The sequence below is a fragment of the Dicentrarchus labrax genome, unplaced genomic scaffold (genome assembly GCF_905237075.1).
Source record: "Dicentrarchus labrax unplaced genomic scaffold, dlabrax2021, whole genome shotgun sequence".
NCBI lineage: Eukaryota > Metazoa > Chordata > Actinopteri > Moronidae > Dicentrarchus > Dicentrarchus labrax.
Window position 1 is genome coordinate 18,222,312 of NW_026136707.1, and position 13,887 is coordinate 18,236,198.

A 13,887-nucleotide genomic window follows, 5' to 3' on the forward strand; every position below is an offset into this window, starting at 1 on the left:
TCATTAATAAATGTATAGACCTAGCTACTTCTCTTTTTTCTCTTTCCTGACACTGCTGACAGTGCATCACCTTCTATTTTGCTTTGACTCTCCCCATTTTCAGTCTTCTTTCCCTTTAAAAAGTGTATTTGTTGTAAAATGTTTTTATTCCAAAAGCCACACTCTCTCCAACAGTCCTTTTTGTACACACAACATCAACATCAACTTTTCAGCTTTTCACAAACATGCAGCAAATATAAAGAAGATTGTTCAGTGCAGCCTTGCAACTGCACTCCGTTATACATCAACAATACATATTTGGCAGTGAATTAATAGCTGGTATACACGTTAGGGCTAGACAAGTACACCCTGCATGTACAGTACAGGGTGGTGCCCACCTACTTGTATAGGCAGAGACAGAAATGTACACAGTAAAGGTACAGTATAAGTTTCAGTTAGTCTTTCATTTTATAGGTTTGATTCAGTCTTTCATTTAAGCAAGATTGATGTATATGTCAAACTTTAAACTGTATGTCATTTGCTTCGGGAAGCTTTGTGATAAAGATATCTAATTAAACAAAGGTGGAGCTGCAAACCATACAAATATTGGTTTTATACCATTGCTTCTTCTAGTGTCTGATATAAGGTAGTATTTACCTTAGATCATAAAATGCAATTGTACTGTTGAAGCTTAACATCTCTGTGTGTATGCTTGTGCAGGCGTGGGTGTGTTAGTGTGTGTGTGTGTGTGTGTGTGTGTGTGTGTGTGTGTGTGTGTGTGTGTGTGTGTGTGTGTGTGTGTGTGTGTGTGTGTGTGCACGCTCTATGGTAGGCATGAGGGTAAACAAAATGTCAACATTTATGTCAATTTAAATTCAAAGCTTCAGCTTTAGTTGACAATAGAGGACAAAAAGGATTTTCTTTGGATTTCTGTTTTTTTACAGCTTTAGCTTAAAGCAGAGAGGCCAGTGAAAATGTAAATAGTGGTTCCTTTTCAGATCTAGTCAACACAATCTCCACTGGTTTTTATTGACAAAGTGATATAGCACTACTATTTTTGAGACTGCGTCCACATTACTCACACTATTATTCAGGGAGTGCATAAGGCATCAGGGCAGTGTGTGTCTGTGTTTGCTTATTTAGAGAAACACGGATACAATAATATGATCAAATCAAGGATTAGCATCAGGGTAATTTGTAGGGTTTTGTGGATAGGAAAATAGAATATGTGTAAGTGTTTTACAACCTGTGTATGTGTGTGTTTGTGTGTGTTTGTGTGTGTGTGTGTGTGTGTGTGTGTGTGTGTGTGTGTGTGTGTGTGTGTGTGTGTGTGTGTGTGTGTGTGTGTGTGTGTGTGTGTGTGTGTGCTTCAATGGCTGTTAAGGTTATGATGGTGTTGTTTATCATCTGAGCCCTGCATGCTGTCTCAGTTCCTTCCTATTGTTGGCAACAGAGTAAACAGATAAAGTAGCAGATCGACAGCACCTGCTGACTAAGACACAGCACACTGATGCATCACTAGTCTTTTAAAGACATTTAGATAGCTATTTTTCAGCAGTGCTGTTTTATAGCAATAGTGCCTTTCCCCTTACAATCCAATATGTTATCCGGATTGACTTTGTCCTATTTGTCAGTCCACACTTCTGTTAACATCACTCTCCTGTGCTATGTGTATCATAGTCTGCATATGTTACACATCCGTATTCAACTACTTCTTACTTCCTTGCTTACGGTCTCTTCTTGCATTAGCAGCCACATTCAATCAATTGGTACCCATTTTTGCATGCAATAGGGATAAAATATGCTATTGGATACTGAAACAAAATCTGGGATTTACTCTTAAAAAGACCAGTGTGTAGGATATAGTTGCATTTAGCGGTGAGATTCTGAATTCAAGTTTCTCTCTTTTATTCAACTAAGACTAGTTTTATTGCCTTTTTAACTCATCGTAAAAACATATTTCATTAAAATCTGACAGAAATGAAATAAAACTCTTTGTTAGACTTTTCACTATTCCAACAATCACCAACTATGGATGGTCAAAATAAAAACTTGTGGCAGACCATTAAATTAGCAAAGTAATAGCAAAGTAGTTCATGAAAGCAAGTACCTTTTCTGCAAACCTAGGCATCCAGTTTCATCTGGTAAACTGTATGTATAGCATGCAATATGTTTTTATTAGTGATTGAATACAAGTTAGAAGAAGACAGAGATATTAAAACCCTCAGTGATGCAACACCCAGTAAAGAAAACAACAGTTCCACTCTTGTCACACACTTGTTATTCAGGTTTTTACTTTTCCTGTTTCCTGAATCTTCAGCTGATACTGTAAGGACCTTTGTTGTAGAGGTTTGGCGCTCCACTACATAGTCAAGTAAACTGACAGGAGCAATCCCACAGAAGCAATGGTGAAAACCTGCACAAATGAATGTATTGTAAACAATAGCTTACAGTGCTGTAACAGTGATAACTTCCATGGCTCAGCAGACAAAGGAAGGAGTTCTGCCCACAGAAACTCAAACTTCATTACCAGATAATCCAAGGATAAAGAAGCTACTGTTTGAATAACAAGCAGTCTCTAAGGAGTGTAGCACAATAACACAGAAGGCAAAATGTTGCCAGAATAAATAAAAAGATCTTGATAAGAAGTTTGCATGTACAATGTTTGTGTCACATTCCCCCTTTTTTTTTTTTTTTTTTTTTTTTTTACAAACATGACCATCGGTGCCTGCCCTGCCTGCATGCTGTTTCTCCTGCAGGAACCAATGATCGACCAGCACCACCCAAACCTCGGCGTTGCCCATCCCGGGAGTCACCACAGTTTGTCTTACCCCCTACCCCGTCCTCCCCTCCCATTGAGCCCAAAGAAAGCAACTCCCCACAGAGTCTCATGGAAGCAGAGGAAGCAGCGCCCCAGTGTAGGTTCCAGATGGACTGAATCTCCCTTTCCTTCACTCTTGGTCTATGTTTTCACTCCTAGAAGGTGCTCCCCTTGGTTTCTAACTTTTATTTCATTTGTCCGAATCAGAGTCAAATCTTTTTGTGCGCATGTGTGTGCATGTAAATGTTACACTCTATCCTTAAATGCTTTCCATCTCACTCTGTCTATCAGCGACCCAGCAGCTGAGGTGTTAAGTGATACTGGATCTATGTGAGGTCAAGGTGCTTCATATCTATAAATGTCAACCTGTAGTAATGTTATTTCTTCTGGGTCCAAAAGGTCAGGGCTGGGGTCAACACCAATCAATTGGAGTGCCTTTGCTGTTGCATTTATACAGTACATTGGATTATATTCGATGTATAAGAGGAGACACCAGGCTAGGTGGCCAAAACACTATTGTTTTCCATTTTACTGTATTTTGTCCTACCTTAGGTTTTTCTCTGGATGCTGTTTCAATCTCTGCCCAGCGCAATGTCTATGATCTTTCCATCTCAAATCTCATATGTCTTTTTCTTTATTCCCCACCCCCACTCCCTACTTTGTAGTGTACTGCTGTGGGCCTGTGCGTCTGCGCTCCAAACACCCCTGAAGTCTTTCTTTGGCTTGACCCTTCCTCCATCCGACAATCCTTTCTCATCAGTTACCTTTTCTTCGTTTTGGCTGTTCTTTTTTCTGCTGGACCTCCTTCTGGTGCTCACTACTCTTATCCTTTTAAGAATGTTGTTACTGTTTCTTCTGTACTATTGCATTTGTTGTCAAAGTCTCATTGCTCTCATAATTTTCATCGTCTTATATCTGTAATTTGCTTTCCCTTGGTGTCACTTTGCAGCAGCCTAATTGCATCTCTCCTATTGATGGTTTGTATTTGATTTTGTTGATGGACACAAAATCCTGCAAATGAAAGCAAGTTGTGCTCTTGCACTCCTAAAGCAATGCTGTTATTGCTGATTATTATTTTTTCTTTTTGACAAATGTATGTATATAGTGTTGGTGGTTTTACATTTCAGCTTGATCTGCTGGTTATTGATTATGCATGACATCAGAGCTGGGTTAAAAGTGGACACACAGAATGTTGTTAGAGGACTATACAATGACAGATGAGCTAACCCCTGGACGTATAAGTTACAGTGTGATTGATGACTGACATACTGAAATGAGGCTATGAGGCAAGGCCATGTGATATCTGTCAGCCAATATTTTGGTGATGCGATATCTGCAGATCAATAGTTGGACAGCGTATGTTTCTCTCCCTGTGTCTGGTGTTGTGGCTTGGTTTAGAAATGTGAGAGCTGAATGCATGCTGCCTTTGGCAATATTATGGAAGGGGTGATCTATCAATGACATGTTGCTTTTAGGCAGTGGTGCCTTGTGTATTTTGAAGAGAAGTGTATGAAATAAAAGACCTCTTCGCAAGCTCATAACAGTCTACTTAGAAAAGAGAACAACACTCCACACTGGTGGTTTATAGTTGCATCAGTGCTTCACAGCTTGTTTTTAAGTGATGGGTAGGGATTCAAAATTACCCATTTGTCATGACACCCTATGTGAAAAAGGGATTAATCATTTAGGATCCAGAGCATAAGTACATCATTTGGATCTTTGAAAAACTGAAAAACTGTAAGACACTTAAAGGACCAGTGTGTAGAATTTAGTGATATCTAGTGGTGTATTTGCAGATTACAACTCCTTCTCTTCACCCTTCCCTTTCCAGAGCAAAGGACAAACTATGTAGGTTGCAAAACTCAAACAAACAGTTAAATGGAAAACACAAAAGGCCCTATCTACAGCCAGTGTTTGGTTTGTCCGTTGGGCTACTGTAGAAATATGGTAGTTCACCATGGCGGTTACGAAAACACAACAATTTTCACGTGATTACACTAATGAAAACATACCTGTAAATATTGGATTCCATTTCTTCCAATAGACCCTCCTGAATGTTACACACTGGAACTTTAAGTAAAGACTGTGTCATAGAACACAACAATTTTACAATTTACAATAATTAGCTCTATGTTATTACACATATATGCAAAATAATCCAGAATGCCCTTTTTGGGCGGTGACTATGTCATGGAAATGAAGCCCTTGTTATCGTATGATTCTTTCTATATTATATAAACGCAACTATTGTGTTGTCACAGAATGTAATCATTTTTTAGATGATCATGGTTACAGCAATGTGTAAGGCAAATCTGTTTAAAGTTTTATTTTACAATTATTCAAATTTTATGTAAAATATAATTTATACTGCAAGTTTTAAGGAGTTTTGGAGTGAATGTGTAGTCTAGTAATGTAGTGTGTACTTACTGAGCCTCTAGAATTGTGATAATGAACAGATAAACAGATTAGATGAACAGAACACTTATCTTTTAAGGCGATCTGTATTGTGAAAACAGGTTATATGTTTGAAAAACCTTTTTCAATTAAACAGTTGAAGACTGGATCAAGATTCAAGGACTCTGGTTTGGAATTGTGCATGGGTTGCAATGGTTAGATTTTAACAAGTAACATGACACAGTATTGACTTGCTTGGGACACTTTTTATTAGGCTTTAACTGAAGCATGTGCCTATGGTCATATTGAGTTGGATGTTCGACAGCTATGTGTCGAGAGTTTCTTGTTTACTTGTTACTGTTTGGATTTGAAGAATATATGTGTGCGTGTAAGCACATGAGAGCATAAGACAGTGTGTGTATGCATGCACTTGCCTGTGTGTGTGTGTGTGTGTGTGTGTGTGTGTGTGTGTGTGTGTGTGTGTGTGTGTGTGTGTGTGTGTGTGTGTGTGTGTGTGCTGATTGTGGCTGTAGCTGGCATGACTAAGCTGTTGCTGGGAAGGAGCTGGGAGGACAGCCCTGTGAGTCATCACCACATCTCCTGGAACTGACTGTTCTCTCCACACCATTAGGACCCGGCCCAAAACTGACAGGCCTATTGCACTCCTACACATCGATAAACACGTACAAAGACATATGGAGCACAATGAATGCCCAAATGCATGCACACAGCCACAGACACCTGGTATTACAGTCACTGTTAAACTCATTTTAAAGAATCCCCTGTTGAGTTCTCAGTGCTGTGCATGCTGGCTGGGCTGCTGAAAACCTAACAAATGGTACATTGATTTTTATTCTCTTGGCCTAGAGTTCAGTGAGATCGGTGACAGACTAAATACGTTCTCCAAAAACCACAGAACTGACCAGAGCATGACTGTACTAAAGAGATGAGAGGGTATGAAGCAATACTATCTTTCACTGGAACCTAAAACAGTACTGTAAAAATCTAATTAAAAGGGTTTGTTTACAGAAAATCCACCCACACATCATTAAAGCTGTTTTATCAAGCCACAAGTGGTTGTGGTCCGGGGTTGCGTTTTGTATATTTGGCTTGTGTTTTTTGGTTTGTGTGTGTGTGTGTGTGTGTGTGTGTGTGTGTGTGTGTGTGTGTGTGTGTGTGTGTGTGTGTGTGTGTGTGGGTGTGTGTTTGGTGTCAGACTGAATGTTGAAACTAACGTAAATACTTCCACTGTTTTTTTTTCCATCCCTGGCTCTTCATGCTCTCTCTGCATCCTGTGCTGCTTTTCAAACAAATGTCCTCATGATTTGTTGTGTTGTTTTTCTCAGTGTTCTCCCAGGTATCAAAAGTATTTTTTAGGTTTGTGGAGTTGAGAAAAATAAATTAGTTTTTTTAAAGTTAATACATGGCATGAGTAAAAAGCCTGAGGCCTCTATGGTGCCTGATTTTGCCAAACATAATTTTCTACCCCATTAAAGGCCCATTCTCAGTCCTTTAGTTTCACCACACACAACCTTAGGCCGTTGGAAACTAGTGGTGGACCGTTTTTTCAATGGCTGATGACAATGCAGATATTTAGAGAGCAGAGTGGCCGATGGCCAGTATATAGTGCCAATGTCAAAACCAAGGAAAGTAATGTACATTGAATTTTTATTAATTAATGAAATAGAAAAATACTTGTTGTAGATTTCAAAATGTGCCTGGTATTTAAGTGAGTGAGTGGGGTACAGTATATCAGAACCAGTGTCACTGAACTACTATATTCTATACATTATAACATAATATACATTTAATGCTAGCCAATAAAGGTTTTAGATTAGATTTGCTGTCATTTACATGTTTACCTTTAGAAAAGACAATGGTGACTGAGGACATTTAGGCAAATGTTTACAGCCGGATGCATTGAGAGTTATAGTACAGGGCTCCAAACTAACTTTTTCACCATCTTCTCAAAACTCACAAGAGGTAGCACTAACTACCTAACACATTCACAAGGCTGCCCACAGATCTGTCTGCAGACAATTTTTGTTTATCGGCTTTGAGAGCACTGGCATCAGCCAACGCCGGTTATTTCAAAACGCCAGATAATTGGCCCAAATAATCAGCCGACTGATTAATTGGTCTATCTATATTGGAAACCCTTTGATTTGGATGTTGAAGTTGCTGCTAACAGATGCTAACAGGACAGGACAGTAATAACAGTCAATATTGACGCTAAGATCTTATTCTATCCTCTCCCAGCTTGGCTCCACTCCATGCGGAGCTCCGCAGCTAGTGGCCAGAAACCAGAAACTGAAACACCCGAGGAGGAGACCATGTCCCTGGGTAGCAGCAGCGGTGGCAGTAGCCTGCACGACCAAGGTTACGCTGCCTCTGAGGGCATGGCAGAGGGCGAGGACTCAGGGATGGTCAGCTCTCCATCTGACACCCAACCCACATCCCCAGAGGGGAGCTTGTCTCTGGATGGTAGTAGTGGAGTGGGAAGAGAAAGACTGCTGGGGCCAATGCGGGAAAATTCCAGTGACAGCGATGAGGGATGTGCCACCTGGGGATCAAGTCACAGGTAGAGAGGGAGTCATGGAAACCCTTTTAGGGGGTAGGGGGGGAAATGAGTGACAGAAGAAGTAGAATAAAGTTGACAAGACTTTACAGCAATTTATTAATTTGGGACAGACATATGCTTTGGCCTCAAGAGAATATAAATGCTTCCCAGTGTCTACCTTACTCATTCAGCTATCTCGCCATATGCTCCCCAGTATTTGCTTTTTGCCAACTCCTACCATCTTCTACCTCAAATCCATTGCAATCACATTTTATTCTTTTATCTGCTTTCCTGGCAGGCAAGATAATGTCTGTGCCATTCACCTTGCCATCAGTTTCACCCTGCCTAACACCTGCATGAAAGTTATAAGTAAGATTATTGCATTTAGCAATCAAGTTTAGTATCACACCTATATTTTCACCTGAATGGTGAACCATCACTGTTTCAGACAACTATAGAAGTCTCTCCACAGTTTTTAACAGTTCCAACAGTAATAACCAAGAGCAGTTCCCACCATGTGTTATATTTGAGCTGTAGCCAAAGCTGGCACCCTCAACCTTTGGTGCTGGGCTTTCATAGTTATGGTTCTAGGCCCTTATTCAAAGGCCTTTGTGGAATATGAGTGATGCCCCAGATCACTTTTCGCCTTTTAAGTTGTTGTGAAATGTGTATGGTAATGTGCCCAGACCAAGGATCTGGGATTGATGCTCTTAATCAGAGAACTTTATGAATCCAGGGTCTGGCCTGATGTTACTGGCTCCTCAGTTTTCCAAGAAAGCACTATAACACAGTTTTCTCAGAATTGTTGAGGAAAAGAGGACCAGTCCAAGTCTCTTAGAAGACAAATTCTATTTGGTTTGGCCTTCTTGTTGCAATTTGTTATGGCTAATTCACCAGTAACCCATGAGAATGCTCTGTTGAACCCTAGAAGAGAGTGAAGGAAGTTTAAACTGCGGTAATAATATCTTTACAGCTACATGTTTTAAAGCCAGCAGGCTCCAGTAAAAACAAAATTCAACTTTGAACAAGCACAAAATATTCAAAACTAACACATTTTTATTATCTTTATTCTACTACTGAACTTCATTTAGCCTTTTGGTTTCTGTGGCTGATAGTAACGGGAAGGGTGTAACAACAACATCAAATAAGCCGTTCATAACAGCTGTTTGGTGTTATGTCCATAAATTTACAGAGTCTTAAGTAGTGCTGTAGTAGTGCTGCACCAATCTCCATTTTGCATTACAAATGTTATGACACTCTGTGTGTGTGTTTTTACATGTGTATTTGTGCAAATGTCTCTTTGATAATTTTTTTATTTCAGGCACAATGACATCAACCCACAGGCAAAGTCAGGCAGGTTAAAAGACAGTTATGAAGATGACCCAGAGCTCACAGCCCAGCTCCATCAGACTTTGGCAGATTTGGAAGCAGACCTTGCAGGTAAGGGATGTTCCACACTCCACCCATAATCTTAAACTGGATTTATATTTTTTTACTGAGGCACCCTGGCAATCTAGGTGTACATGCCTCCAACACAGGAACTGATTTATAAACTGATATATACTGTAGTTCAGTAAAGACTTCAACCTGTCGAGCATCATAACACCATTGCAACACTACATGTTATCAGGTTGTGTGCATTAATACCTAAAGTATTCCTATAAATCTGCAGTTTATTGTAAAATATGTTTACATTTTTTCACATTACTGTACTCCACATTGACCACAAGTGAAAAATAAATAAATGTGACCAAAGTTTTATGTATTAACCCCTTGATCTTTTCCAATTTGACCCTTTCCCAGGCCACATCGATATAGTGTCAGCAAAGGAGACTCACTATACTATGTCCACAGACAGTAATGAGGTGCCGGTGTCTGTAGTGGACATGGATGTGCCAGTCACAGCCATAGATGAAGTACTGGAGGACTATGAACATAACATTGTAGAAAATGAGGCAAAGTCACTAACCAGGAATGAGTCCGCTCGCAGCAAAGGTATGGAGAAAAGTATACCTACATCCAATAAATTACACAGAAGCTGACATAATGATATGACTATGACATAATCACTGTTGAAATTTATTCAGGCCCAGTTGTAAAAATATTAATGCAGTTCAAAAGTTGTATGTTCTATTTATTATTATAAATTGACTTTCTCTTACCCTATGTTATCACAGGTCCAGGCCGTTGTCACCCGTCCAGTGTAGAGCCACAGAATAAAAACAACAATGCTTGTACAGCTGCTGACAGTAATAAAAGCAGCAGTGCAAATACTAAGCAGCCGTCTCAATCTGAGCAACAGAGGAAGTCACTGGAGACCAAGTCTAAATGTGATATAAAGGAAGGAAAGATACTAGAAACAAAATTTGAAGAGAAGAGGATCTCTGATACCAACAGTGTGAAAGAGGATAAACAAAGAACACCAGCAGTGAAATCTAATGTTGACATGCAGAAACACAGCAAGAGCATTGAGATCAAACCCGATCCTATGAAAAGTAATACTCAATCTTTTCGAGAGAATAAACCTGTTCTTCCACCAACCAGTCAGAGAACAGTGTCTACAGAAAGAGATGATGAGATGCACAGAGCTCACCAAAGTACCTCCATCTCCAATACTCCACATGGTAAAATCACTCACAATGTCACATCACGCTTCGGGTTGAAAACCTTCACTGTGGTCCCTCCCAAACCCTCTGTCTTAAATGCTGCTACGGCTGTCACATCAACTGTTAGTGCCATTAAGATTGACGATCAAGGAAACATGGTGAAAGTGGGTATTTCCCGGAACAAAGTTGGTGGTTCATCAGAGTCAGGTAGTAATTACAGTGAGGGGTCTCCACTTCTTGGAAAAGCCAAAGCTTTTTGGAACTCAAATGAGAGACAAGAAAGTCCTGTGCCCCACAACAAAGGTCTCATTGATAAGGCTAAGGAGAGCACAGATAGCCTGAAAAGTACTCACACTGCGATCTCAGAAACTACATTGAAGACCAATAACACTGAGGACCTAAAAAAAATGCAAAGGTCACTTAATAAACCTGCAGAGAGAGCGCAGCCTAAAGAGCTGGTCAAAGAAGAACCAGTGAACGAAGTTGCTAAACAGGAGCAGGAAGAGGTGGAGAGCAAGATTTCAGTGTCCAAAAACGTTCAGCAGCCAAGTAATAAACCTGCCCTTCCCCCTCATATTCTTCCAGACCTGAGAAAGGACCTGTCCTTCCTCAAACCATCTAGACGAACCTCAAGCCAATACGTGGCGTCTGCCATCAATAAATACACTCCAAGGACTTCAGCTCAACCCAACTCCATCCCTAACATACCTGACTCCTCTGCTTCTTTTAAAACACAGACTGGTTTCCAGAGATCAGGTCGGTCCATACATGTGAATCCACACCAATCTTCCCAGTCATCTTTGTCAGATAATAAGGAGAATGAATCTGCTTTTAAATCCAACTCTCCTGGACCTAAGAGGTCTATGAGCTACCCAGAGTATGTGTCAGAGAGCCAGAGGGATTTTGGAGAAGTGAGACCGGACAGGGGAGGATTTGGAAGTTGTATTGGATCCATCAAAGGAAGCTCTAATACACTGGAAACAGAAACAACCACGAATAACCCCACCCAAATAAATATGACCGTCAATAATGACAGAGATAATATTAAACATATTCAGCACAGAAGTCCCAGTCCTGCACAAAGCAGTTCTCTATACTCATCTGCCAAACCACCCACAGCCTCCAAGACTATATACCAAGGCCAGACAAATGTGAGTGAAACGTGTAGTATAAATATTTCAAAGATTTTTTACAGCAAAATTACTGTAAATTACAGTATACTTAATACCCAACATTTTGTCTTCAGAACACAAGGGACATGACCAAGGCAGCCACCCATCTAACACCTAATGGCAAACCACAACCCTCTGTCACAGTGCCAGACAGTGGTGAGACTCTGGGGCCGGTGACAGTGTTTGGTCCAGTTAAAAAGTTCAGACCAGTGATCTGTAAATCTGTTGAGAAAGACACGTCTCTGCACAGCAGCCTGATGGAGGCAATCCAGACAGGTGGAGGCAAGGACAGGCTCAAGAAGGTGAGACCAAGATGACCATAGTACAGTATATGGATGGATGATATAAATACACTATATTCTTATATTCTTCTATTTAATTATTAGATAACCACAGGTGGTTCCAGCAGCATGAAGAAAGCATCTTACGATGAGGAGGAAAATGAGAGGTCTGCTCTTCTGGCTGCCATTAGAGCTCAGAGCAACTCTGGAAGGCTGAAGAAGGTAAACTACTCTCTTAGCTGTTCATGCATTTATCAGTCCATCTCTGTCAATAGCAAGGCGGTGATGAGGAGATATAACCCGGCCCTAAAAAGTCACAGCATGATTAATTGTTTGTTTAAACGGTGAGTATACTGTCCACTTTCACCTTCTTTATATGGCTCAAACAAATGTTAATGCCATACTATTTAGGAATCAACAATACTATTTTAGGAAAGCTTGCTTGTTTTGTACAGACATTCATGGTCCCCAGAAGACTAATCCTAATCCCTGTGTTGATTCTGTGACTTTAATGAGGTTAACATTTTTGGTTTAGTGAGAAATGTCTTGGCAACTATTAAATTGATTCTCATGAAACTTGGTTCAAGTCCCCAGAGGATGAATCCTACTGGCTTTGGCAATCCCCTGACTTTTTTCTCTAGCATTAGCAGGTGAAAATTATAATGTTTTTTGTCAATGCTTTAGTATATGACCTAATACCTGATAAACTAATGACATTTCTATCACCCTCAGATGAGTGTTAAATAGCAAATGTTAGCATGCAAACACTCTAAACAAAGATGGTGAATGTAATTATTATACTAAACATCAGCACTGGTATTGTCATTAGCATTTAGTACAGCTTCACAGGCTCACTAGCGTGGTTTTAGTCAACCTAAAACAGAACAAACATTTAGTTTTAAAAGAAAATGTGAGTGCTAAACTCTTTGTCTCTGAGCTCGTTAGCAACTCACAAAATCATGCATGGACCAAGTTATGCAAGCATGAGTATCTATTTCCATCCCTCTGTGTGGACTGTGAGCTGTGGTTTGCTGTCATGTAAGGACCCATGTGGAATGAAAGGGGCAGAAAACGCGCTGCTGTTGCTGAAACATCTGTGGTTCTATTCTGGAGGTTCCTTACCAGAACTGGAATCTCAGGAATGCTGCATGACTAAATAAGACTCAGCTTTGTGCCTCTCAAAAAAAAAGTTGATAATTAAATAAAACAAAATGACTATGTACAATGGAATCACAAAAATAGTAAGATAAAATCATATAAATGTGCTAAACATATAATGCAGAAAGATTAGAGCAGAAAATAGTTTGTATATGTGTGTCAGAGGTTGAGGTTTTACATTTGTGTGTTCGGCCATGAGTGTGAGTTCAGATGCACTTAATATGAGAGTAGCTGGCCTCCTGCCTATGTTTATGTGTCCTGAGTTACCATTGTCTCACTCCTTTGTGTCCTACAGACCAAATCTGAGGCTGCTGATGAGCTGGAGAAGTTCAGGAAGACTTCTGAGGAGGAGAGAAGTGCAAGCTCTCCCTCCTCTCCTTGTCCTCCCTCTTTGACTTGCTCTCCTCCTGTCTTTACCCCACCACCACCACCACCACCCATGATAGCACCTCCACCTCCTCCTCTTGTCTTGCCCCAGAGTAAGCCTAGCATTACTGTGGCGCATTCAAGTGCTAACACCCCTATGAACCCCGCTTTGGCCAGGGAGGCTATGCTGGAGGCCATTCGCTCTGGATCTGCTGCTGAGAGGCTAAAAAAGGTATGAATACAGAAAAATACAGCATCATCTACTCTGCATCATTGCTGTTGGATTTCAATTCTATAGTTGCTTCATGCAAACAGCAGTGAGGGTAGAGAGTAACACTTAAACATGGATCAGATTACATCAGAGGCGACTGGCTTCCAAAGCTCAATGTGTCTGATCTGTTCTGTCTGCAGGGCAGGGAACAATACATAAACTGGTGAAGAAATGAAAAATAAAACAAGGATAGCATAGGCAAATTAAAATTTAGCTTTAGCACAGCAAGTGATGAATATGTAAATAATTGGATTTTTTCTTTTGTTTTTTTCATGAGTC

At 40.3% G+C, this 13,887-nt stretch overlaps 2 protein-coding genes across 10 annotated transcripts in view; both read left to right on the forward strand.

The window, feature by feature from the left end:
• The window catches only part of cobl (cordon-bleu WH2 repeat protein), a 57,682-nt gene that overhangs the window by 41,215 nt on the left and 2,580 nt on the right, over positions 1-13,887 (forward strand). For 7 of the 9 annotated variants that reach the window (XM_051406832.1, XM_051406838.1, XM_051406837.1 and 4 more), the window contains 8 exons: positions 2,739-2,897; positions 7,454-7,775; positions 9,076-9,194; positions 9,558-9,749; positions 9,932-11,511; positions 11,607-11,834; positions 11,919-12,035; positions 13,267-13,569. In XM_051406832.1, the coding sequence (XP_051262792.1) occupies positions 2,739-2,897; positions 7,454-7,775; positions 9,076-9,194; positions 9,558-9,749; positions 9,932-11,511; positions 11,607-11,834; positions 11,919-12,035; positions 13,267-13,569 (3,020 nt within the window). The remainder of the gene's footprint in view (positions 1-2,738; positions 2,898-7,453; positions 7,776-9,075; positions 9,195-9,557; positions 9,750-9,931; positions 11,512-11,606; positions 11,835-11,918; positions 12,036-13,266; positions 13,570-13,887) is intronic. The other 2 variants (XM_051406839.1, XM_051406840.1) reach the window with 1 other exon arrangement.
• entpd3 (ectonucleoside triphosphate diphosphohydrolase 3) overlaps positions 1-13,887 on the forward strand; it is a 125,005-nt gene that overhangs the window by 437 nt on the left and 110,681 nt on the right. The gene's annotated exons all lie outside the window — the stretch shown is intronic.